The sequence below is a fragment of the Carassius gibelio genome, chromosome B9 (assembly GCF_023724105.1).
Source record: "Carassius gibelio isolate Cgi1373 ecotype wild population from Czech Republic chromosome B9, carGib1.2-hapl.c, whole genome shotgun sequence".
In the NCBI taxonomy this organism is placed as follows: domain Eukaryota; kingdom Metazoa; phylum Chordata; class Actinopteri; order Cypriniformes; family Cyprinidae; genus Carassius; species Carassius gibelio.
The window spans coordinates 23,353,801-23,381,303 of NC_068404.1; the positions used below are offsets into that span (position 1 = coordinate 23,353,801).

At 36.2% G+C, this 27,503-nt stretch overlaps 2 protein-coding genes across 4 annotated transcripts; one reads left to right on the top strand and one right to left on the bottom strand.

Annotated features, from left to right (window-relative positions):
* The first annotated feature begins 3,967 nt into the window (after window positions 1–3,967).
* Window positions 3,968–12,705, top strand: LOC127965054 (nuclear envelope integral membrane protein 2). Its single transcript, XM_052565597.1, has 9 exons — window positions 3,968–4,189; window positions 5,727–5,836; window positions 5,973–6,204; window positions 6,283–6,355; window positions 7,840–7,933; window positions 8,240–8,354; window positions 9,653–9,878; window positions 10,588–10,779; window positions 10,879–12,705. Exons 1-9 carry the CDS (start codon window positions 4,099–4,101, stop codon window positions 11,183–11,185), a joined length of 1,440 nt encoding a protein of 479 aa, XP_052421557.1. The 5' UTR covers window positions 3,968–4,098; the 3' UTR covers window positions 11,186–12,705.
* On the bottom strand, window positions 12,699–26,864 carry LOC127965053 (major facilitator superfamily domain-containing protein 6-B). Of its 3 annotated transcripts, none has more exons than XM_052565595.1 (7): window positions 26,558–26,864; window positions 23,712–25,266; window positions 19,847–19,944; window positions 16,181–16,342; window positions 15,097–15,195; window positions 14,724–15,001; window positions 12,699–13,570 (listed from the first exon to the last, which is right to left on the bottom strand). In XM_052565595.1, the coding sequence occupies exons 2-7, from the start codon at window positions 25,262–25,264 to the stop codon at window positions 13,322–13,324; spliced, it is 2,439 nt and encodes an 812-aa protein (XP_052421555.1). In that variant the 5' UTR covers window positions 25,265–25,266; window positions 26,558–26,864; the 3' UTR covers window positions 12,699–13,321. The 3 variants fall into 3 exon arrangements, 2 of the variants coding, with proteins under 2 accessions (XP_052421555.1, XP_052421556.1); XM_052565596.1 differs by having other exon boundaries at window positions 13,427–14,484; window positions 26,558–26,814; XR_008155243.1 differs by having other exon boundaries at window positions 13,433–13,570; window positions 14,478–15,001; window positions 26,558–26,814.
* Window positions 26,865–27,503: the final 639 nt, after the last annotated feature.

Genomic DNA, 27,503 nt, shown 5'->3' on the forward strand with positions numbered 1-27,503 from the left:
CCCAAATTTCTGAACGGTAAAATAATTAATAATACCCCAAAAAGTACATTTGATGTGATCATTGAAATGAGCTTTGTGATGGTTCAACACACATTAAATATAGCCATATGATTTGTGCATTAATGTGAAGTCCTCTGAGGCCATGCAATAGATTTGTGACATATAGACCAAAATTATGGACTGCTATAATGTACATTTTTATTTTACATTCATGGTCACTTTGAACTGTTATTGCATTCAAAAGAGCTGCATGAACATTCTTCAAAAAATCTCCTTTTGGAACCAGTAACAGCGCGCACGCCTTGGAACGCCATGAGGATGAAAAACTAATGACAGAATTTTCACTTTTGGGTGAACTTTAATTAAAATAAACAACATTTACCAGATAGAAAAGCATTAAAACATTCAAGCGTTCCCTCAAGTAAAAACTCCTCCTCAGCATCTGCACTACTTACAATTCTGACAACAAAGCAAACAAGAGTTTTTAATGACCCGAGACAGCGAGCATCTCAGGAATATAAAAACTTGCAATATGTTCGGCATAAAGCAATAGATGAAATCACACAGCATATCATATTTTCCAAAACACCCTGTATCTTAAGATGGAATCGTCTGTTTTTTTTCATGTTTGATGTTTACCAGACGGCAATTAAAAACAAGCTCTGCTGAGGATTGGTTCGCCCCACTCATCCGCCTACCTACAGAAAGACTCAGCCTCGGCTGATTTTTTTCAGCTCTCTGCTCATGTCAATCACCGTTCTTGCTCTCTGCAGGCTAGCAGCAGCCTACCACCCTCCTTGAGGAAACCGAACGGAAAAAAAACATGAGCAAATGTAAATAAAAACACAAAGGGAAAAAACTGCCAATCTTCCAACTCGCAAAACACAGATCAAAACATCACAAATATGTCGCTATTATAAAAATGGGACTGAGGAACATGTGACCTGAACCGTTTGAATGCTCACGACAACAAAGGAACAGAAAGATCAAGAAAAAAAGTCACCAACAAGAGCACTTTCATGGGACAGAAAATCTTGTGAAAGCTTTGAGGCCTTATTTGCCTTCAAAGTCCTCCAGCTATCCTCGGTGTAGGACGGGCTTAAGTGCACCAACATAAGGCCCAGCTCTGTGGGTGTCAGATTTTAGCCCACTAATCACAAGCTCAGAAGTCCTTCTCTGTTTGGGAGAGGCGTTCGTCCATGGAATGCTTTCTTTGCCAAAACCTCTTTTTGAAGTCGACCGCAGTTGTTGAGATGAAACTTGGGTCTCATTTTGAAACTTGTGTCTCATTCTGTGACATAAAATAAGGAGAAATAAGAAACAAGAGCAAATTCAAAGTGAACATTTAGACCCTTAGTGTTTATTCATGTTTGTCTACAATTAAATGAATAGTTCACCCGAAAGATCTAAAGTTGCTGAAAATTTCCACCAAGATGTAGATGAGTTTGTTTCTTCACAGATTTGGAAAAGTTTAGCATCGCTTTACTGTCATAATGAGAAGTCAAACAGCTGATAAAAACAATAATCCATAAGCAATCCACACGAAATTCAATTAACAATGAATCTTGTTGCAGTGGCATGTTTGTAATAATAAGCAGACATTTTTATAACAAACAGACATTTATAGACATTTTTTAAACATCAAAACCATTGCTTCCAACTAAAATATGAGTCCTCGTTTCATAATATTGCAAAAATTCATCTAATCTGAATCAGGGGAGAAATATGCTCCCAGTAACAATTGCACAGATCAAGTGAAACAATTCAAAATAGTTGGATTTTGATGTGAGAGGACAACAGTGGATGGACTCTTTCACTGGAAGAAGCTTTATCATGGATAGTGGACCATAAGCCATAGTTTAAAGTTTACATTTTTTTTTTACAAACTTTTTGCTTCACAAAACATTAATTGCTGGACTGGACTAATGTGGATTGCTTGTGGAACAATGCAATGTTTTTAGCAGATGTTGACTCTTATACTGACGGCACCCATTCACTGCAGAGGACCCATTGGTGAGATGTTACATTTCTCCAAATGTATTACGGTGAAAGAACAAACTCAAATATATCTTGGCCTGGGAGTAGATATTCAGATTATATTATTTTTGGCTGACCTATTCCTTTAAGGCATATTAACACTTAAGTTACAATAATTTTATTTCTATTAATGCATATTTCCAATTAATGTGTGGTAAAAAGGCTATCATTTTAAATCAGCAAAAAAGAAAATGAAAACAAAAATCAACATTGCTATCCTAAATGTTATGATCATGCTAAAATAATCTAATTTACCAGTAGCTATTAGTATTCTGAACCAGTGTTGTACGATGGTCACGAAACCAGTTGAGTTATTTCGTTAAAAGGCCCTTAACTGTGTCAAATAGGGACTTTCTGTACCTTAACAAAAACCACAAAGCCTTCCTCTAACCAACACTTTTTTCTTAATACTTTCCCCTGTGGGACATAACCTCGTGACAGTCTGCTACAGCAACTGAAGATATAAGCCTCATTAGAACTAAACATTATTGTTGAGTGCATGCAGCGGAATGGCTGAAATTGTGTCATTGAATAGGTTGAATGAGAAAAGATATGCTCTCTTTTTGGGGCAACAAGGTTAGAATTCTTCCTAGAAACCAAAATGACAGCATCTGCATTAGTCAGATGCTTGCTGACTCTATGCAAGCGTAAGTGACAGTGGGTCTCAGCCTGGCGTGGGTGTGCCTGTCAGGAAAAGCCGCTGTTGTCTCTGCATCCTAGAGAAATGAGAAAGCAGCCGCCTGCTGTGTCTACGCCCACCACAAAAATCCCCCTTCCATTTCAAAGGGCGAAGACTGCACAGAGATGACATTTTCATCTGGTCTCCTCTAGATTTTGGTTTAACGTTTTTCTTCCCACTGTTTATCTCTGCATTTGTTTCAAGAATGCTTTTGAAGGACTAGACATTTTAAGATTGCTTAAAATTGATGATAGACAATGGATCTCCCACATTTTATAAGATAGCAACATTTAATTATGCTTGAGAATTAAAAGGCTCCCATAGTTTGATCAGTCAGTTTTTTTTATTATTTCACACATAAGAGACTGCACTCACAAAGAGCCAACCGTATGTGTTAGAAATTTAGATGTTTTATATAGAAATCTTCATGATTTTTAAGATTTTAGCAGACAGACAATGCAATGTGCTCAGCCTTCTTCCAATTCCAGTGTTGTAAACAAATGGATGTAATATTAGAATAGTTTTATTATCAGAACAGCTTCTTCTTGCATTTTTACACAGAATCTTAATATTTTAATTAAAAAATGTATTAATGCATGCAACATGCAACATTGTTTACTTTGCAGTAAGCAGTACAAATCTATTGTATTCTGAACTTACTAAAACTAAAACATTTTTGCTTATTTAAGTAGGCCTAATGCTAAAATAAAATAAAATCTAAATATTAGATTAAAAACAACAACAACAACAACAAAAAAAAAAAAAACAGAAATGTTGAAAAGTTAACTCCAAAGGTGAAGCACTAAAATTACTAGGAAATAAATGAAGACTGATATAAAAAATTGATTAAACATAAATAGTCAAATAAAAAAGCTTAAAAATTACAAAAGCACATAACAGAATGACTAAAACTTATGCTAAATTAAAAACAAAGACTAAAAATAAGAAGAAAAATAAAAGCAAACTGAATAAAGGCCTACTAAACTCTACAATAGTAGCCTACATAAATCTAACTAAATGCGTATTGTTGTTTATTTTTAAACCTTTGACTGCGGATTAAGACCGGAGTAATCGAACACAAAATTGACTCCATTTAGACAATTTCAACTTTGAAATAGCTTTTAATGTTGTTTTTGTGTATTTAACGACTTTGTTTGTCATTTAGCTTTCTACATTTTAAATTGTAATTGATAAATGAGTAACGTTAAATTAAAATATCATGACCCATCATGCACTCTGAAACTGTTAGTCTGGTCTGGGTTACACGGAGCTTGACGAAGCCCACCGAATTTGAAACCGAAAACATTAGCTTAGCTCAATGCTAGATTAGCAGACCAAGTATTAACCAAAACCATCAATTTAACACAATAAGCCACAAAAACATGGGAAAGTTATTTGCTCTTATACCCGTTTTAGCACTTTTGTGTGCTTCCTGGCAAAGTGCAGAAGGAAACAAAGGCTATTTATACGCAGGTAAATGATTTGAGCCATATGCTAAACAGACTAAAGCATAAACGAACATAACTAACATTTCAAAACAGTTACATCGTGTATAGATGTTGTTCGACATATCTTTATCTATGAGATTTTGAATTCAATAAAACCACCAGGTGTAGTTAAACTATTCTTTATTTGTGTTGTGAACATACGTTATATGAGCTGGACATAAATATGTAATTTATGTGACGTTAAAGTTACTTATACTTACTTTTCAGACCTGTAAAGTTAATGCTTTCTACAGAGGGGCCTTGTTATTATGTAAAATTAGTTATATAAGTGTTACATAAGTATTTTTTTTTTTTTTAAAAGACTAACGTTAACGTTATAAGGAAATAGTTCGTGGTATTTGGTTTTCCGGTCTTTTTTTTATTTTAGAATAAGCAATATGGATAACAGTTTAAGTCTCTGAGATTTTCAGCATCCAGACAACAATAACCACACATAACTGGTTTGTCTGCATGTGTATGCAATCTTATCATGGTTCTTGTAACCTGATTTCTGACTGAGCATCTGTAAAGGTTTTTCATATCAGTTCCATATATATATATATATTATGACTAATGAAGCGTTTTTTTAGGCCCTGTAGTACTTTTATGGGGTCTGTTTTGTTCTCACTTGTGTCCAGTTTATGTCCATGATGAAAACAGTGTGAGAAGTGATTGCACTGGATGATAACAAGTTAGTCAATAAAAAAACTTTTTATAATGAATACTAATGAAAATGAACATAACTCTCCCAAGTAAAATACTGCTGAACTTTATTACAAAAAACAAAACAAAAACAAAACTGTGAGCTATAAAAAAAGATACTATACTTTTTAAATATTAATTAGGCATATACCTTGATCAATCATGTTAGTTCACAGTGCATTAGCTAATGATAAGAGATATAACTTTAAAATTGATAAATGTATCAATAAATGTTGCAACAATGAACAATGCTTTCACAGTATTTATTAACCTTAATGTTACAAAAAGACTATTTTTGGTAAAGTGTTACCATTTCATATAAATCCAAACAGTCATGCCTTTATACGGTCATCTTTATCTACACAAAAGTCATAGCATTGAAGAACAAATAAAATAGATACGCTTATAGTTTTAGTGTTTTATTTTGTATGTTTTTCAAATAAATTATACATTTTTATTATTTATTTAATTATTAGCTTACCATCATCAACTAACAGATCTCCTGCAGTAACAGTTCACTTATAATCCCCAGATTGGGAAACCCTGCTGTAAATGAAGAACATAAATTGTGTGACTTAAAACTGTTGGATAGAAGTAGCCACGCATAAGCATGTCAGGTTTTTATGAAGTGAGGATGTTGCAGTTGTATTAGTTCAGTGATTAAGATGAATTTAGTCTGTGGGCAGAAGCTCTTCAGGAGCCAGTTGGTCTTGTTCTGGGATGCTTTTGTACTGTTTTAGATATGGAAAAGAAGAAACGGATGATGGGGATTGTTAAATCAAAGCAGAGGAGTTACTCTGATCCTTTCCTGATTCTGACAGATTGCACCTATGTGAAGGGAGACAGTGCCCACGACTATTCTGGGAGTCGCTGCTTCTGTTACAGCCCTGGTACAGTAATCAAATGGAAGGACATCTGGTCCACCTTCAAGGTAATAATTTAAATTCATTTTTGAATTGGAACAACATAGGGTAAATAATAAAGTAAATAATGCCAAAAAAAACAAAAACATTTGGGTTAACTCCCTTGAAATTGAATGCTGACAAAACACAACTTGTTGTTCGCAGGTCAACGTGACAAGTGATAATGACGTCTTTGCCGTGTTCCCGGTGGAGATGGGAAATTGCCACCATCCAGATGATCTTCTGACAGTTATTAACTGCTTTGTTGAACACTACTGGCCGTCCAGTATCCGCAGGGGGAAGTCTTTGGACATTCCTCTGGTTGATGAAGATGTCTGCTTCATGACCAAGTCGCCTAGAAGCAATACTGAGTATACATTACACGTCTCCAACAAAAGTGAGCCAGAAAGCCACTCACACTTTATTCTTACAAAGACTAGTTTGGCAATGAATCACAATCGTGTTCTTTTTACAGGGTTAAATAGAATGTGCTTCCTGCTTTTTGTGTGTGGGCTGGTGCTGTTTTTCGGAGCGGGAAATGTATGCAGGTAAGTGGCAATTTAGTTCTAGTTTAGATGTTCTCATCGAGAGAATATCTGCAGTAGAATGTCAGATTTAATTCTGATCAAGGTTTTCTTTTCTTTTTTTGCAAACGAATTACACCACCTTAAACTTGGATAAGATAAAGTAGTTTAATATAAAAATGACTTTTTATATTTTAGGAATTGTTCACCTAAAAAATTAAGGCATTTTCTGAAGAATCTTTTTATAGAGACCATAGTAAAATTGGTCTTCTGAAGTAATATTTTGGGTATCTTTTGATGCCTGCCTGTGCTGTCTGGATAAGGGATATTCAGTTCGGTACATTATTTAAAATTGATAAAGCCTTTATTAAAGTGGTTCTCAACTAGGGGGATGCACACTACAAAGAGTGCTGCAAGATGTCTTAAAATCAATGCTGTCAAACGATTAATCGCGATTAATCGCATCCAAAATAAAAGTTTTTGTTTGCATAATATATTTGTGTGTACTGTGTATATTATGTTTATATAAAGACACACACATACAGCATGTAGTTTGAAAATATTTACATTTGTATATATATTTATATAATTTATATTATATATAAATACATTTAATATATAAACATGCATGTGTGTTATGTTTATATAAACATACATACAGTACACACACACATATTATATAAACAAAAACTTTCATTTTGTATGTGATTAATCGCGATTAATCATTTGACAGCACTACTTAAAATATATTTTTTATTTTAAAAGCTTTCAAAACAAGCTTTAAACCATTGGTCTCAAACTCAATTCCTGGAGGGCCACAGCTCTGCACAGTTTTGCTCCAACTCTAATCAAACACACCTGATCCAGCTAATCAAGGTCTTCAGGGTTACTAGAAACTTACTAGAAACTACTAGAAACAAAAAGGTGTGATTTGGAGCTGGTTGGAGCTAAACTCTGCAGAGCTGTGGCCCTCCAGGAATTGAGTTTGAGACCACTGCTTTAAACTAAATAAACAGCTAAACAATTAAACAACAAAAATAGGGTCAGTATTATTTTGATTATTTTTAATTATTTTAATTCATGACCATTTCAGTTCTTTTCTTTTTGCAGTTTAAAATAAATTAAATGTATTTATCTTTAAATATGCTCTTGAACAGTGGGGGGCATTGCAGTTAAATGTAATAATTGTTTGCTGAAAATCTGCCTGTCTACCAATGCTTTGAAGTCCCAGCTGTATTAACATTGAAATCAGTGTGCATTCCACACATGATTTGATGACAAAAAGGCAATGGGTTTCATGTGTGTTGTAACTAGGGAAGATTTTTCTTGAATAAGCTAAATTTCAGGGATTTTTCTAATGCGAAAAATATGTGGAATACGTTTATATAGCTTTTACAGTGCTTTTTTGAAGCTTGACAGCTGTGGTCACTTAAAATTGATATTTAATTCATTTGTGGTTTTAACTTAAAACACATTATTCTAACCTTCTGACTCTTCTTGTTTTCAAGGAGTCCACTGTTCTTCTACACAACTGGCGTTATACTAGGAGTCATCGCCACATTTGTTTTCCTGACGCTCGTGCTCCGAAACTTCGTACCAACGGTGTGTACCTTGATCATGATCACACAGTAATACATATTTCCTCACACTGATCAAACATGTTGGATAAGTAGTATGAGTTTAAGCCTGTCAAGGCTGTCATTTTTCTGCCGATGAGATTAAAGATAAAGGGAGGTGGAGACTCACTCCTCCACACAAACATCCTCAGTCATGTACATCATCGTAAGGATTTATAAAAAAGAAAAAAACAGTGCTGTTCAATCAATTACAGAATGATTGGCAGCTCACAGTTTTAGGGCAGGTCAGAAGGTCAAACACATTCACTAAGGCTCTGTTTCCCCCACGCAGCGAGGGCTGTTCCTGGTGTTGTTGGGCGCTGGCTCTGGTCTGTCCTACATGGGGATCCAGAGGGTGTTAAATGAATGGGATGACATTGTGACTGATCACTGGATGGAATTACTGGGTAACTAGGCAACCTTTTACTGTTACAACTCATCTTGCCCTGTTTTTCCTTTGCAATCATCTCATCAGCTAATTACATCAGACAGTAAGCCTTCGCTAATGTTAATAAATGGTCTTTCAAATGTTCCTCTTGTACAGTTTTGTGTTTCAGTTGAATGCCACGTCTTGTCTGTTAATTAGCTTGATGTGTTCTTTACACAATAGAATAATTCCTGTACATGTCATTTAGACAGATTATCCTTCTACACACTCTCGCTGCATGTTTCATCAGCTGAAGCGCTTGCATTAGTACATGCCAGCATCACATAGTAACAGTCGAGAGCAGATTGAGATTCACCTTTTGTATCGTATATCTTGGCTCCGTTAGTGTTCTAATATGAGGGCCAAGTATTTTGAATCCTGAAATGACTGCCTCTTGACTGCTCAATAGACTCTATTCTCTGCCAAATCAATTTCCCTCTTCAAGCACTCGCAGTATGTAAATGCATCTTTGTTTGAATGCGAGAACCACAGGCATATTAAGATTAAGGGAAAGAAGCCACAGTGCTGCTGGAACATTGATTTCTGTGCCTAAAACAAAAAGGCTCTGGGAGGATTACAGCCACAGTGAATTTCTGCTTTCTTGGCCCTTTTATTTCCTCTTTTTTTTTTTTTTCTTCTTTGTTTTCTCAGATCAGTCAAAAAAGCATTTTGTGATGTACTGTCAAAAGGGTGATTTTTGTTTTTAAGAGCTAAAAGAGCTATCTGTTTATAATAGAGTCAATTCTCTTCAATTAATTATAGTGAGTAAATAATGACACAGTACATTAGTATAACCAATATTGTTACATTTATGTATCACCCTTGTTCTTTGGATTGTATAAACGAGAATTTGGCAATCCATTGTTGCAGCAATAACCCATAATGTTTGCATTCAGTGAGTGTAGTAAGCTTGGCAAATATACCACATGACATCCACTATTTTATATTGATGTCACAGTCAATAATGCACGTTTTAGCAAGTGAAAGATTGCAACGTGACACTAGGTTGTTTCAGTGTGTATAGTTCTATTGTGACTGTCGTAACTTGAGTGTTGTATGTACGTATTATTTCTTTTGCTTTATGGGCTGTTCATGACAGGCAAGCTCAGGCAGGCTGCTTTATTCTGACACAAATTGGGTGTGCTTTTTTAATTGTTACCTTACTACATAAAATGGTATGGTGCTGTATGAATGCATGCATGTGCAGAGAGGTCAATAATACCAAACTTGACATTTTAAAAATGATATTGACATTTTCTCTTTTCTCTTTCTCTGCAGTTTATGTGCTCATATCTGGCTTATTTAGCTTTGCTGTGTGCTATAAACATGGGCCCATCACCAACAAACACACCCTCAACTTTATGACGTGGTGTATGCAAGTAGTGGGCATGGTTATGGTGTACTATGGGATCACATTCCCCCCTGCCTGCTACGTACTGATCATGTTCCTGTTGTGCTGGAAGATTCTGCCCTTGGCCTGGAGCCTTCTGGTGTGGATGTGCAGGTAAGAAAAGCACCACAAACTGTGTAACAGGAGACAAATTTTTAGGGCAGGGCTTTTCCCCATCCAATTGAATTCAAAACTGATCATCGTTACTTGCCGATATGAAGCCAGGAGGTTGGAGAAAGGATTAAAAAGGGCTGGTGATACTATACTTTTTGTTCCATTGACTTCCATTCCTGGAAATTTGCATGAGACAGAAGCAAATTATGCAAATTAAGCTGCGCACCAAAGTTTAGGTTTGGTGAACTCTGCCCTCCGAATTCGTATGATGTGAAAACATGGTGTAACCAATAGTAGATTGATAAGTCATAGCATGACGTCTAAGCTGAATAAAAAAAATGGATCTTTAAATCTATAAAAATGCAGCGTTGCATTACAGTGGATTAGATTACATAATTTTTCATTTTGGATGTGTAACAATGAATTCTCTTAAAAATATTATATTGGCGTCATTATATTGGCGTCAAACGTCACACACAAAATCTTCAGTCTTCTTTTTTTGTTTGGTGCAAATAATGTGCAGAGATGAATTGCGCACAAAAAGACATGCATTAAGAAAAATAAATATTGTAATTTTGAGTTCATGCTGACTAAGTCTAAGATGGAAAATAAAGGCTAATCATAAGCTGAAATAAACCTTTGAACAGGTAAAATAGGCCTATGTAATCATAAAAATGTGCTTGTTTTAACTTTGACTTTCCGCCTTCAGTCTCTTTTTCTCACTCCTGGGCTTGTTCTGGAGGAAGAAACGGCCCAAGCTCAGGCTACTACTGACTGATGAGGAATACAGAGAGCAGGGAGAGGTCCACACCAGAGCCTCTTTGGATGAATTACGGGAGCACTGTAACAGGCCTGGCTTTCCTGCATGGGACACTGTGTTGAGACTCCGATCACCACATAGGTATTTATATTTTGTATTCATCAAAATATGCGTATGTACAAAGGTCATCCTATGTTATTTTAATGATGTTCCTCACCAATTGTTTTCTGCCTCTTTCAGGTATGCAGAGTTTCTCCGCAGTGGTAGCCACATCACCCAAGAGGAGCTTCAGAATCATGAGAATCAGTATGGGCTTGGCGGGGCATACTACGAAAACTTGCTCTTTAACAGCAGCTCCAGCGACACCCAGTCGCACAGAGGAGAAGCAGAGGACAATAGCGAAGACGAGCTGGAGAGAAACAGTCCTCCAACCCAAAATAACATCCCCAGTCCTGATGTATTCACTCCAGCTGTCTGCCCGTATCCCCCCGCCACCTACACCCCTCAGCCAGAACCCATGGATCCAGAAGACCAGGATTTCTTTTAAAATTGTCCTTCTGTCTGTAGGTTGAGTGATTTTATGTTATTTTAATAGAGACTTTTTGAATTGCAAAATATTTTAGGAAGGAATGACTCTAAGGAACATTAGTAGGTCCATAAGGATGGTTAAAATAATCTTTTGCTCGCATTTGCTTTTAATGATCTCTTTCAGAAGATGTGGGTTGTTATATTTTTTTAGAAGGAGTTCGTATTCTACTACCCAGGTGATGTAGAGCTGGGAATAACACTGTATTGTACATACTGTATGTTAATAGATAGGGACTGTGCTGCTCTCAGGTATATCAGATCATCAGGACATCATTGCAATCATTAATACATTTCCCTCAAATGCTCAAGACAATGACTTAACACATACAGTACCACGGCTGTTATGTTATTTAAGGAAACCGTGCCCTCTAGTGTTGGTTAAAGAAACAGTTCCCTTATAAGTATCTTGTTGTTTACTCGTCCCCATTTTAATATAAACCTCTACGTCTGCCTCTGAACAAGTAGAGGACGTTTAGCAGAATCTACAAATGATCATATAGTGAAACTAAACGCGTTTCTAAAACCTCCAAAACGGACATCAAAGCATGTTCATGGCTTACGCGTTCTGTTCCATGTCTTCTGACGTCATATGATAGAATAGCAGAACGTGTTACTATTAAATAACAACTTACGTTTATTTATCACATAAAGCAATCTTAGTGGCTGTTCAAGGAAAATTCGTTTTTACATTCCACTTTTTCATGTTTTGTTTTTAATGTAAATATGAACTAGCTTACACGTTTGACCATTCGAGTTTACTTTTCGCGCCTTTTTTTTTTAAGTACATACGGGAAGAGAGTGATCTGAAATGTGGTGCTCAATTTGTGGAGGCATTCCATTCACGCAGAATGAGCTTTTGCTTTTCTGTAGAAACATGCGCTAGAGTGACGCGTTTTGACCCTTTTAATTTTTGTTTTTTATTCATTTGTCCCTTATGGCTTTAGAAGACATGTAAAATAGGGCAACATGACTAATTTTATGGTCCTTTTTCTGTCCTTTTTGGAGCTCACAAATGATAAAATTATAGGTAACCTCAACGGACATTGTAATCAAAAAGCATCTGCTTTTACGCACAATTGTTGCGTTCTTCTAGGAACCTTTTTCATTGGCAAAATGTATTCCCCCCCAGAACCTGCGTTTTTGGGAGAATACAAAGGTTTTGTGGACGAATGCAATTTCTTTGACTGCACAAAATCACTAAAATACCCAACCCCCCTCCCATCTGATACATTTATTTTTCTATCACCATAACCTTTAGTGCAGGGAGGTCCAATACTAGTCTTGGAGGGCCGATATCAGATTGGATGGTGCATCAACTCGTGCTGGTTTACGTATCTGCCTATGCTGCCATTTCAATTCTTTCCTTTTTATTGAACTTTTATCTTGAAGAATGTATGTTTTTCTAAACATTTCAAGTTTTTACAGTCTTTTATATTGCCATCTAATTTAATTAAAAAAGACAAATGGCTCAATTCTCAACCAGAATATTGTATTGTTTCGTCATATGTAAACATAAGCAGAGGTCACTTATACACAAAGCTGAGAAGGCAGATGGTTTCAGACACCATAGTGCAAATCAATACTTTTTGATGGTTTGTAATCGCTACTATTTTATGCATAGTTTTATGGATATGACTGCATATATTTAACAGAACAGAGCATGGCTTTTACATATTTTATACAGAGTAGATGTTTTATATTTCAATTTGGTCACAAGAAATGAAGCACAATCAGCAAAATAACAAAGAATGCAAAGCAACTATGCTTCTCTATTGCAGTATCAAGTCCCATGTATATTATGTTGAAGCACCTCAGCTGTTAGATTAGAAGCATTAGACGCTCTGTAATGTGCAGATCTCCTCAGAGGCACTGACCTTCAAACATTCTTTACAGAGACTTGCAGGCCCTTTGTGAGTAAGGCAAGACATCTACTGTGGCAGTGCAAAGCATATTGATTTTATCGCCTCGGAAAACAAATCCTTCGCTAATATAGAATACCTGTAGGTCAACATAATATTTTTTGGTCCAAAGTCAGCTGTCACCTTTCACACCCCATAACATGATTCTAAATCATAAGGCTATATCCCAAAGAGGTTCAGTTGATTTTGGATTGTGGAGGCTGCTGTTTGGAGTGCCCTGGCAATGGTGCGGAGTTCTCTACTGGTTCGTTTGTCCCTGCGGATGGAGACAGTTCTTCCACAGGTCGGACAGGATGTGTGTTTAGAGGAATGAATGCATTGGTAGTAGGTCCTTGGGAGAGATATTCTGCTGGACTTAATATATCGGGTTGCGATGATGTGGATTCATCAGCAGGTGGCATCGCAGAGGTTTGCTCATTTGTCTCCTACAAGAAGAGAACATAAAGGTTAAACATGCAAAATATATGACAGAAGTAAGGTACACTTTATTTGTTAAAGAGTGTGCTAGAGTGCTTTTTAAAACATTTTACCCCAAAATGTAAACAATATGTACTTTTTTTATTTTTTATTTTATGATGAGATTTTTCACATTTTCTTTCTCAATTCTCATTTTCTTAATGCATAAGAAGGTTTTTATTTTTTATTTTAATAATATTTAATTCTCTATAGGGTTAATGATACATTTTTATTTCAACAAATATAAAGGCAGTATAACAAAAGCATAAAGCTTTTTAAAGCATAAATCCAAAAATATAAAAGTTCAAGAAACTGGTTCTAAAAATAATTTTTATAATATTTCTTCCTCAATTATCATTATCATTAACATTATACCTAGATGTAACCTTTTTCATTTATTCTTATGAAAAAAGACTAAAGAAATAATACTGTATTTTTTAAATAAAAATAAAAATCAGTTATTACTATGATGCATTAATACTTAATCATGTAAATAATTTTTAAATCAAACTTTGAGAACATGTGGTATAAATATATCACCAAAAATATGATATTTTAGGGTGAAATATGACCTAGACAGGTTTTTGGACATATTTCAAGAGACTTCCCAACCAAGCATTTGTTTGAATTCAAATATGAGGACACAAAGTAGCTGAAGCACAGAAGTGTGTTTAAGAAAAGACAAACAAAACTGACAACAGAAAAGCATCTATTTTTGCTAAGATGTGTGTTAAACAATGGTGTTAGTAAGACTTACATAAATTATCCAAGAATACATTAAGAATGAGAGAGGAAATGCAATACCAGACTGTGACAGGACTGCATGCAGTTTTGTGTACAAAAATCAAAGTGCGAAGTGCATGGGTTTTTTCTCACCTTTCCCCTGAGAAAATGACAGCATGAATGCAAAGAGAAAGATTGAACAATTCAGTAAAGAGGTTTAAAATATAATTTACCATCAGTATGAAATTGGTTTTCACAATAATTACACACCAAAAAGCCAAGATGACAAATTAATAGATATAAACAAGAAAATTAGTAATGAATGTTATTAAAAGCAAGAGTGAAACTTTCACCACCTCCTTACGTCCACATCCCAAATCACAAAGGGTGCCACCCTACCTGCGGGGCTTGACTTTCACCACAGGCCTTGTTCTTTGACAAAGCAACCATATCTCTGATCTGATAGAGGGCGAAAGCGATGGTGACCCAGGGGGAAGCAGACACCACCCAGGGCGGCTTGTTGACATCTTCTTGCTCTTCCTGATGCCTGGTTTTCTTTGGAGGAGTCTTTGATTCGAGGTTTGGCTGAGATGCCGATTGGTTCTGGACTAAGTCAATAGTGGCGATAGGCACTGGGCTGGAGGGAACTGGGATGTTCTCAGCCAACATCGAGCCCTCTGTAAAAGAGCACAAAGACGTAATCAATAAGCTGTCGCAGGTTTCACTGCAGCAAAATGACCTTTTTATTGTTAAACAACAGGATGAAACATACTTTTATCCTCGTTCTGACCTAACAGCCACTGTATCAGAGAGAAGATGAGTAATGTGACTAGAGAGGCCATTCCGAGGCCTCTGAAGGTTTCTGCAGCACCTAAACAGGAAGTTTGCAAGATGAAAAGCTTGAAACTGTGAGCTGAAAGTCATTCACACTGAAAAGCACAATCTGAAAGTTATGCTTGATATATGTATATTCAGCAGGGGGTCCAAAAGACTGAGAATGTTTTATATATAAATGTTATAATACTCTATACATATTTTATATATATAAAATAACAAATTTTATTTATTATATATAAATAAAATTTTATTTATATTTATATATAATATTAAATATTATATAATATTTAAATTATTTAAATATATATATAACAAATTATCTCTGTGATGGCAAAGCTAATTTTTCAGAAACAATTACTCTAGTCTTAAGAAAATCATTGCTCTTTCAGAAATCATTCTAAAATGCTTTTTTTTTTTTTGCTGCTAAATATTATTGTAGAAACGGTGACATTTTGTTCAGAATTCAGGATGAAAATGAAAATAATTTATTTGAAAACATTTTTACTTTTGATCAATTTAATGCATCCTTGCTGAATAAAAAGATTAATTATTTTCCCTTTACTCACCCCAAAATGAATTGCAGCATCAAAAAACTATTATCAACACTGATAATAACAAATGTTTCTTGAGGACCAAATCAGCTGTGGAATGATTTCTGAAGGATCACGTCTATCTATATCTAAAGTATATATATATATATATATATATATATATATATATATATATATATATATATATATATATATATATATATATATAATATTTTTAATTGTGATATTATTTTACAATTTTACTGTTTTTATTGTATTTTTTGTCAAATAAGTTTTAAGTAAGATATTTAAAAATGAAATATAAGAATTTATACATATTTAATTTAAAAACAAACAAAATCAAATTCACTTTAACTACAAGAGTCTGAATCTTTGTAACTGTGTCTAAATATAAAACAGCATCAAAGCATGCATGAGGCACAAGTGTGGAATGTCTGTGATGTCACATGGTCTTTGTTGATGTCATACCGAAGAAGTTGACAAAAACCCCTCCCAGCATGGCTCCACAGCCTCTCCCCAGCCCCAGGTGCAGCCCCTGCAGGATGCCCTGAGCCGACGTGCGCAGAGCTGGAGGAACAGCAGCGCTCAAATATGAGATGCATGCCGCCCACACGGCTGCATGTGTCAAACCTGCACGACACATCAACATAAATAAACACTTGTGCATCTGCTTGAATGGAGAAACATTTATAATACATATGACCACAACAATAAGACAACATTTGCAGTTCATAAATAAACAAATATGAATTTAATGTTGAAAAGCAGCTCTATACAGACACTATGTAATATGACTGCTACACAAGACCATTAAAAGTTCATCAGGAACCAAATGCAAAAGCAAAATATGAACAACAAACAATAACCAAAAATATTAAAATTTTTTGCAGAGAGTCAGCAGTAGAACATGCTATTTTAGGCTGTCATAATAGTAAAAAGTGAATTATCTATTAAAATACTTTATATATTAACTATATAATTATGCCTGTTTTGTATAATTTAGTGCATTTAATTTACAAATGAAATGTACTTCGTTTTGTGTGATTATTTATTAACTTGTTATTACTTAATAAATGTATCTTTTGGTTTGCCTGTATTGACTAATATAACAAGAACATTCATTTAAAAAGGAACTGTAAACAGCTTAACGTTGTGCCTAACAACTTCCTTTAATACGTTTTTTTGTTGTATTGGATTGGTCTCACACTGTATTTTCATATTAATCAAATTATTCTTTAGAACTTATATAAATAATCAGTCTTAAACACTAATTTACCAGTTTTTGAAGAACACAATTTTTAATTAGTCTCTTATTAAATTTTTATTTGATCTAAAGCCAAGCAAAAACTGTAATATTTAGAAATATTTTTTGCTATTTGAAAAAACAGTTTTCTATTTGAATACATTTTAAAATGTCATTTATTCCTGTGAGTTTTTTAGCATCCACCCATGTGAGGTGGGAACAGGGTCATCCTGTACACTGTCAATAGTCAACACAGTCGCAGGACAATAGTGGCTGAAGCAGCTAAACAGGCTTTTAAACCTGCTTAGAAAGTTTCAAAGGTCTTTTAATAATTGTGCTTTCCACAGAAACAGAAGAGTTCACTCTTCTAAGAACTGATGTCGAAAGATGTATTGTAGACGTTGACTGATATGTGTTTTTCTCTTGCTGATGCTGATATTTAGAAATCAGGGCAGCCAATGTCTGATATATGATGCAGATTTTTTGCCTGATTTTCCTATCTTTTCCCCCCTTAATTTCATAAAAGAGAGTTTAAGTAAATGTTTATTTACAAGGTACAAGACAGTAATAGTAGTAGTAGCCTCATTCATAGTAATAATACATGGGTCAAAAATTAAGCACCTTCTCACTGACAAATACCAGTGTTTCCCACAGAAATGCTAATTCATTCTCTGCCAGCAGGAGGCACTGTTGGAGCAGGAGAAATAGTGGTTTCCCTGGTAACGGCTGTAATCAAATAAGCTCTACTTCATCAGGCATTAGAGGAAAGACGAAATGAGAATGACATCAAAGCTTTTCTGAAGACGGTCAGTTCTTTTCAAAGATAACATTCATATGAAAACACCTGCGCTGTATTATAATTTTGAAACGTTTTTTACATTTCTTTGTACATTTCTTTATTTCTAATTGTGGCAGTGATGGCATTCCATACTCAGTTCATTCAATGAAATATAAGCCTTTTCTTTTTTTCCTATTATTTATTTTGTTGACACTATGGCCATTTGACTTCTAGCAGTGTCCAGTGTTTCCCATACATTTGTGGTAGCTCGTCACAATTTCAAAACTGAGCGCCACAAATAACTCAATGTATGAGAAACACTGGACACTGCTAGAAGTCAAATGGCCAAAGTGATAACAAAAATAAAAAAGTTCACACATATTAAACAGCCTGCTGCTCATTAATGCTTAAGAGTGCACTGGCAAAGAGCAATGACATTGTGGAGGCTGTTGTTGGACCCACAGACATATTTTATGAGGTAAGTTAACGTGCACATTATTATAAGCCCAGGACTTTCGTCTGAATTTTTTCTACTTTTACGTGCAAATAACTGAATTATGAATACGATAAGCACAGTTGGTATCAATTCTAGCAGGATAACCTGATAGCACACATGCATCTCAGAGATGTCTATTTGACGTCTTGCATTTTAATCTGAAAGATTTATTTTTTACAGGCCATGCTCATTTACAATACGTCCATGGGATGTTTTCTATCAGATGTCAAATAGATGTCTATTAGATGTCTTTAAGATGTTCTAAGATGATTTAGAATGTATATAAGAGTGACATCTTACAGACGTCTTCCAGAAGTTTGTACACGGCAGCTGCTTTCCAGATCAAGTGATCTTTAATAGACATATCTTGTAGACGTACGTGTGCTATCTTAAACGTTGTCTCAGCCTCAGACATCACGCCCACGGACCGATGGCTGAACATCTGATGCATATGACGCACAAAAGTGTAAACACTTCAGGAGTTTCGAAGTCGTCATCGGATCGTTTGAATCATACAGGATTTCTAGGACATGTACGGTATGTGTCGCTGTCTTTAAAGTTCTTTTAAATGCTGGAGTTTGAAAACATTTTAAAGAAATATATTGGTGTGTTATTGTGACGGCATTTCCACACCCCGAAGCGTGACGCTGAAATGTAACGAACTGTGATTGGTTGTTTGACATCTCGGTCAAACGGCGTCATAGGTGGGCCTTGGCCAATGAAAGCTGCCATGGATTTCAGACCTTACCGTCAGTCTGAGGGTCTGGCTATGCAAGACTAGGTAAAACGTAATTATGCTTTCAAATCAGTCGGTTTTGCCCTGCCATCATTAGCTGAAGCTAACAGTTGCCAACTCTCGTGAGACAAACAAGCATCCGAAGCTTCAACAACAATCCCAAAACAAGCCCAATACTTTTTGATGATTTATTAACATGAATATTTTTAATTCCCAATAAATGAGCCTGCAGCAAATTAAACTGAAACTACGACATATGACAAACATGATGGGCTGAATATTTGATGAATTAGCTTCGCTACAACACTTAAATTATTGCACTAATTGGCCTTTAACTGTGAGCAGACAGTGTCAATCAATGCATTGGAGAATACGGCAAACATAAATGTAAAGAAACTAAGTTGCTTGTCAGATTTTCAGAACAAGCAACCATATTTTATGGAGTTGCTCCATCTCACGCAGCCAGAGGGAGAAAGATTCTCCAGTACAGCTGCCTGCAGACGTGCCTGCCTATAAATCAGCCTAGCTTGCAGCATAATCGGTCGATGCAGATTAATTATAAATCGGCCTGATTAATTGGTCAATCTCAATTGTATTGTTACATCTAGTCTCCTAAGTATCAGTAACACGTGTCTTTTAGCTTTGAAATAAAAACAGCATTGCTTAAACCTCTCTGTTTATTTCTTAACTGTAACTGTGTGATTTCAACAGCATATCTGATGTGCAATAAACTGTCAGATATACTTCAAAAATAGCTAAATCATGTCCTTAGATGATCTCGATGTCAGCTGTGGTCACTCAAGAACACAGCCTACCAATCCAAACTCCACTTCCTGTTTGATAAGGGCAGTTGAGCAACACGAAAAACCCTGATTTCTCACCTTGAAGCACTTCCATGGGTAAAACTATCCATGCATTCTCTAGGTAGGAGATGTAGAGATAGCGTGCGGTGTTACAGGCCAGTCCGATATAAAGGACTCTAAAAAGAAAGAACACAATCATGCATTACTTAAAAGTCATATTTAATTCATGCACGTGAAACAATGCTTTCTGTACAATGAAAATGTCACACTGGGTGTAGCTAAACCCGTTTGATTTATAAAGCCTATTGTAGTTAAGGCTGGGTGTTGCATTTGCTGGTGATGTCAGTCTCTATTCTGACGCCCGAATGAATGACTCACTCTGTCTTATGTAAGGGCTGTGAGCGTGACCGCACAAGATCTCGCCAGTGCTAATCAACAAACACTGAAGCTCCAACAGGAAAAAAACAACGTTAATGTCATTAATGCCAGTTTATTTTGAATGTTGTTTCCTGGAAAACCGTTCTCTGCTACCGGCATCACTAAGCATAAATTATAGTCTGCATATATTTTCTAGCAATTTTTAATTAAAACATCAAAACATAGGTGACATCTCCAAACATTCAGTTTGCTTAAAACCCGCCCCTTTTTATGATCACCTGCAAGCTCAGATTGATAATAAAAATAAGGAATAAAAAAGTTTTTTCTTTTCCAATAATCCTTTTAACTGGGATGTAAAGTACGTCAAATTACAGAAGAAAGGTCTGTTGCTACTTTCGTTTCAACGTAACTTTGAATAGAATAAAGATGGTTTCCAAACAGGTTTCCTAACACTCTCCCCGTCTGCCATTGGTTGAACAAATACATAGCCCCACCCCAAACTCACACCACTGGTTGAGTCAGTGTTGCTGTTGTCAGACTTGTCAGGAAGCTTGACAGACCAATGTTTTTCTTACAGTTGTGCTGAATTTACTACTAAATTACATTAAATGAGCTATAAAAAATGAAAACCTAGCAAATTGTTTTCAGAATTATAACCAACAATCTGTGTAACCGGAATGAACATCCAAATACAGAAGAAACATACAGAAATCAGAACATTAATTAAAATAATGACTGTTTCCAAATCCATCATTTTTTAAACAAACACATAGGCACACCCCAATCTCACGCCACTGGTAAAGTCAGCATCGCTGCTGTCGGGCTGGTCAGGAAGCTCAAATAGAGCAATGTTTTTTCCACAGTGTTTACACATTTTTGTCAAAATCAACCTACTAATGGCTTACCTATAGTTGTGTGCATTTTAAGCATAATAACACCAAAAAACTATACAAAATTTTAAACAGGAGCTTTTAAACTGCTTTCTCCATGCAGCTACACGCAAAAAGCAGCTCTGGGAGATGCAAATGTTGACTCTACGAACTGCAGAGAACATTTCACTGTGCACTGTTTTGGCTGCACCACACCCTTTGCCTTTAGAAAGCTTTAGAATCGATCCACAAAAGAAGCATGCTCAGTGGATCAATGCTGTAAAGCCTAGACAATGTGTGATGGGGCTAATGGCAGGATAAAGTTACAGGCCTCTCCGCAGTCATGACTGAAAATAGGCCACTTAACAAAGACTACAGAGACAAAACCGAAGGTATCACACGGATGAACAAATCATCTACGTCTCCATAAGACGATTCTATAAATGATTTCAAAATGTAGAATACCAGAATTTATTCATTTATATTCTACGAACTATGAAAATGTAGCAAATTATTTTATACTTATATAAAACTTTATATATAAAATGTTATTCAGTAAATCTCATCACATCTAGTCACGCTGTGAAATTTGAAGTAAATATTGTGAGATAAGTCACATTATGAAATATAAAGAAACAATTTTGATATATAAAATAGCACTGTGAGATAGATCAAATAAAATCAAATTGAGATAAAAAAAAAAAATTACACTCTGAGAGAAATCCCAATTGTGAGATATAATCGGTTTATGAGCTATCAAGTAATGGCACAAGCATTTCTGCCAGCTTCAACACCTCAAATCCATTAGATTTTATTATTATTATTATTTTTTGTACAAATTGAAATGCTCAGTGTGGTAAACCAGAAAATATATTTTGTATTGAGCTGCAGCTCTGTTATGCAGAACAATTACAATGCCCGCAGATGCAAGTTGCAGCTTTTCACAAAACAGCATCTGGCGACAGACATAACAGTTTCAGGGTTGTTTAAGGGTTCTGTATCACAAAACATCTGCTAAATGCTACCAGTTAACGGCATTAAAAATGCAAAGACTGAGCCACCATTACAACTTGAGCTATCTTAACGTGATTCATCTTGTTCGCTCGGATGAGCCGTTGCTCTGGGAAATACCACACACTTGAGAAATACCACAAAGCAGATTGAGGATGTGAGCAGACCTTTCCATCTGCCTGTTTACCAGGGCCCACATACACATGGTAAACATCCTGAAAAGGGTGGCCTGCATCTTGGTTGTACATTGTGTGCCAAGGCTAGGCAGTGCCCATTTAGAGCTTAGCCAAAGTCAACAGTATTTACTGAGACACATTCAACAAATCTGAGTGAGCCTAATGTACACCACTTTGCAACAAATATGCCAGTCTATATGTGTTAACGAAGACATGGCACAAGAAATAATTGCATTTACATCGCTTTTGGCCAGATGTTCTTTGTCGTATTCTCATAAAATATTAAGCAACCAGGATATGGTAACCATTAGATGAAGGCGGTGCTTGGGCACAGGTCCAAAATACATGAACTACCATATTGGCTCTGCCCATACAAAAATTTGCTCAACACTAAACCCTGATCATATATGAGTGTTTAGCTTTCGTGAACTTCAGAGGCCACCGGTTTATGATATAGACAGACAATGCATAGTAGATTGTTCATCTGAATATCATATCATCAGTAAATCATTTAAAACCCAAGCAATATTTTAAAGCAATCAGAATGTATTGACAACATCAGGAAAAATATGCCTTTCCATGCACTTTAAACTAAACTTAAAATTCGTAAAATAAAAGCTAATTTGAAATTGAAATAAATACTACAAATATAAATAACGCTATTATTTATATAACTATAAATAATAAATAATAAAAAATACTGCTTCCAAAGATGTTTTCTTCATGGCTGTGGCAACCAATAGATTTTTACTCACACTTCCTATTTAATATATATTAATATATTTTCTGGTAAAACTGCAACCAAGCTGTTCATTCATCCTGGCCAATTTCTTAATTAAGCTATGTTTTGCTTGGGTATGGTTTAAAGAAAAAACAATAACTGGCAATAAACAAGGGTGTTGTTCACAATGACAGTGGAATCTTCATAGGCGTCTTATGGGTTCACACAGGATGCATTCTTAAGAACAACGTAAAAAGATGGGGCTAAAAGGAAGAACAACATGATGCACCAGTTAAAGACGTCACCTAATGCATGTTTACATCAAAAAATAATTAAAAGCAGCAGAAAAGAACACAAAAATGGTTTCTGTGTGAACCGGCTCTCATCTATCAGGTGGAAAAACATGGTCTGCACTTTCATTAGTCGACGCTGCTCATTTGCATTCAAATATGCTCGTGTGCACAATTGTCTACTTAATTGCTCAACGGTCTACTCTCACTGAAACTGACTGACTCTTGGTTTCAGTGTGAATGTCCCAAATTACAGGAAAAGCCTCAGCAAACAACTTACATTGGAAGTGAACTAAACAGACACAGAAGTGGTAAGTGGTTATCCTACTTTGTCTAGCACATGCAAACCCGCCTTTAAACAAATCCAATAAGACTTCTAATTTATATCCCTAAATTAATATTCATAATTAAAGCCCCTACATTCCACATAAAAAACTTTTAATACAAGTGCAGTTTAGTATAAAATATGCCATATATTTCACATAATTAAGTTCCCACCTGATGTGTCCAACAAGCTCAATGAGTTTGTGGCTGATGAAATAAGCGGCCAGCTCAGACACGTGACTGAGCACTGAGCAGATGCCAAAGAGAGTGGTGGTGCCCTTCAGGTCCTCCAGATGCCAGAAGAGGAAGGTGAACACGAAACCGTAACCAAACCCCATGAACCAGGCCACAAAGAGAACCGTACCATACCGGACGCCACAAATGATCCGGAAGAGATCTTTGAAGGGAAAATGTTGCGGGTTGCTCTCTGGGCAAACGGGTGCATCATCTGTGCTGGACTCTGGAGACGAGACTTCCTGCACGACTTGAGGTATTTCCACATCCCCCTTCTTGTCCCGTTCCTCGTCTGACTGATAAACCCTGTTGTCAAAGTGGAACTGCGTTGCCACTATCAGTGCTGAGGTCATCAGGACTCCAAAAACAATGAACGCGATTTGGTAGTTCTTGTAGTCGGGCAGGACACAACCCGAGCCCTGGATGATGATTGTGATGTGCGTGTGGTCAATCCAAATGCCCACCGACAACATAGCGATACCCCAACCCAGAGATCCCCACATTCTCTGGAGTCCGTAACGATCTCGGTGTTGTCCCAAGTACTGAAGAGTGATGGTGTCCACAATGGTCACAGCCGGGGCGCTGAAGAACTCACCAATGATAATGACCAAGAGGATCAAGAGAAATATAGTATCTACTTGTTCCTTATTAAAGACTATAAAATAGTCACTGAGTTTGGCAGTAGTAGCTTGTGTTTCAGTTGTCGAGGTAGATTTTGATGTTACTGTCGAGGGACGGGGAGACGTTGTTGTAGAGTTAGACAGCATAGTAATGCCGACAGGATTCTCAGTGGAGTTTCCAGAGGGAGTGCTTGTGGTATTTACATTTACACTTCGAATGGATCTAGAATGAGGTCCATATGCTGCTAATATTGGCTGAGAAAGCGGAGGAGCAGAGTACACATCCTCCATCAAGTATCTTCTTTGTCTGGTATGGTTACCAGTTTGCGTATTGTTTGTAAAATTGCTTGGTGTCCCAACAGTAGGGTCCTTACTGACACAGGTCATAGCTGCTGGCTTGACAAAGCCGATACCGCAGTTGAAGACCACCCAGCAGAGTACAGAAAACAGTAACACCACCTTCCCTTTCTTGAAGCGGTCCGCCACTACTCCCCAGAAAGGCGCACTGCAGAACTCTATAAAATAACGGATCCCAACTAGCAGGCCACTTTGGCTGGGTGTCATTCCCAGCTGCTTGTAGTACACAGCAAGCAGGGGGTGTAAAGAGCCATATGCGGAGTAAAAGAAGAAGTAGAAGACCTTGGAAATCAAGAGGTGATTGTCTATTCGTGCACAGCACCTCTCTGTGCAGTCCATATTCTGAGAGGGCTGAGAAGGGTGTGTGTCAGTGGGGGAAGTTGGTGCTGTTTGACCGGACGGTGTAGTGTTTGCCACCTGCCCCAGGGACAGAGTGTTAAATGGTTCAGACAGAACATATTTCCTTTTTTGGTCCTCCTCGTCATCCGTAAGGATGGCCACCCGATCACTCGCCATTTCTGTGAGATAGACATAAACATCAGTTAAGGACACTGGATAATATCTTTACATTGTAGCTTTAACTAGCAAGTTTCAAATTTTGGGGCATAGCCATTTGGTCAAGATTTGGCTGTTTTTTGCGGGACATTTAGTTGGTAAATCGAATATCATTACCTTGAAGAACCAGAAAAATATATTTTCCATTGACAGACGTTGTAAATACTGAGAGCAAAATATTTCCCAGTTTTACAGTACACATTTTGATGTTTCATGGGATATTTTTTTTTCTTTTCTACTGTCATCATATTTTATGACCTTGAAGAGGTTGAGACATTGTTGCTCAGCCAATATGCATTGTCATGATGCCATTTTTCCTGCAGATCTGATTAGGTAACTTGCATTTATGGGTCAGGTGATTGGCTCAATAAATACATGAATAAATAAATAGAAATAACCAAAAAAACAAAAAACCAATCCTATGCAATGTGTCCATCAACAAAGATAGCCAATTTATAAACACATATAAATATGGGATCATAATGTTCATAATGCAATTTTCATTGAGCATAATAGGCTATTATCGAAAATAATCTAATTATCTATAATTCTAAAAATAAAAACGGTAGAAAAATAAACTTCAAGTATGTTTTCTTTGTGATATCAAAGCCTGTAAATCAGACTACAGTATTTTGTGTTAAAGTTGTCTATTTTTCTATTCACCCATGCTAATAATTTGCATATCACTGTCTACATAGTTCATAAGAATACTGGTACATTTCAGTGTTAAATATTAAGTACGCTATTGCATATTTTTGTGCATTGAACAATTCTGATACAGTCATCAGTCACTCCATGTCCAGTGAAGCAAAAAGTAAAAGTTTTTTTTTTTTTTTACTGATTCTAAATCCAATTTTACATAAGAATGCAGCACACCTTTTGTCATCAAATAGGATGAAACCAAATCAATTCAGCAACTGCCCTCGACTAACAATAATAAAGATTTGTATTTTCATAATTACACATCTAGTTCATATAATGTTGAATATCAGGTAGTATTAGTAAAAACTACATTCCTAGAAACACAATTAAGAGGTGGAGATCACTGGGCTGTGGAATGAAGTACAGTCAACATTCAAAAACAGCAACATCATAATAAACTTCACAGGGTGTAGTCCCTTCTGAAAATGAGTAGCCTAGCCTGTATTAACACTGCATATTGCACAAACACAATGACTACATGTAGTAACAAACACAACTGATTTATTGTACAATGTTTCAGTATAAAGCAGCCAAGCGGTGTGGCTCACTTACCCGGTTGTTGTGGGGAAGTTTATGTTATTTCACCGTCTGGCGTTGAAGGAGGACGATCCCTTCAACAGAATGCTCTCTCCGTTCAGTCATCATTTTATTACCATCCTGGATTTTTGCTCACTATTAACAATCCTCAAACAGCGATGTATTCCGGTAGAGGAAAGGAGCAGGTTTATCGTATGGCCGTTTTCATCCGACCTGACGTCAGTCTCTCACCTGCTCGTGATGTGCGCAGTGGCTGTGTGTTTGTGGCACTGCCTTCATTTCCACTGATGTCATAAGCAACTGTGACGCCCCGTTTCGGTCTTCAGTTCCTGAAATTCTGTTTTAGATTTACCTTTTTTCCTCTAATAGTATTTGCCCAAGAGCAGATGTCATGTCTAAGATCAGTCAAATGTTGAAGATGTTTAGAATTTTTAATGAATCAAAAGGCTGTAGTGTAGTTACAATTAACTTCTAGGGGGGGTAAAATACTTCTCTTTGAACTACTTATTTTATTATTTTAATATTTGATTTCTCTTTTTAATAATATTTATTCCTGGTTAGAAATGATAGCAAACCCATTTATTTTGAACAGCGAACTCATGTAACAAACCAGCTGCAGAGATTGTGATAAAACAGCGACATCTAGTGGTGCTCAATAAAGTTCAAAATAAATAAAATAAATGAAAAACTGACAGCATCAAACTTGAACGCATAGATTTAGGCTATAATAAATATTACATTACAATGCAATACAGTATATAAAAGCATTTAACTGCAGCTTTAAGCAAATGTTCCACTACAAAAAATGAAAGACAAGCCGTTCTAGGACCCAAATCTGTGAGCCATTTTGTTATCTGTTAATTTTCATGAACAGCCCGAAATTGATTCTCTAGAATGAATCCTACTTCCCACCCAGCGCAAAAAGAGAACCGAGTACGAGGAACCGATTCACAGAGATGAA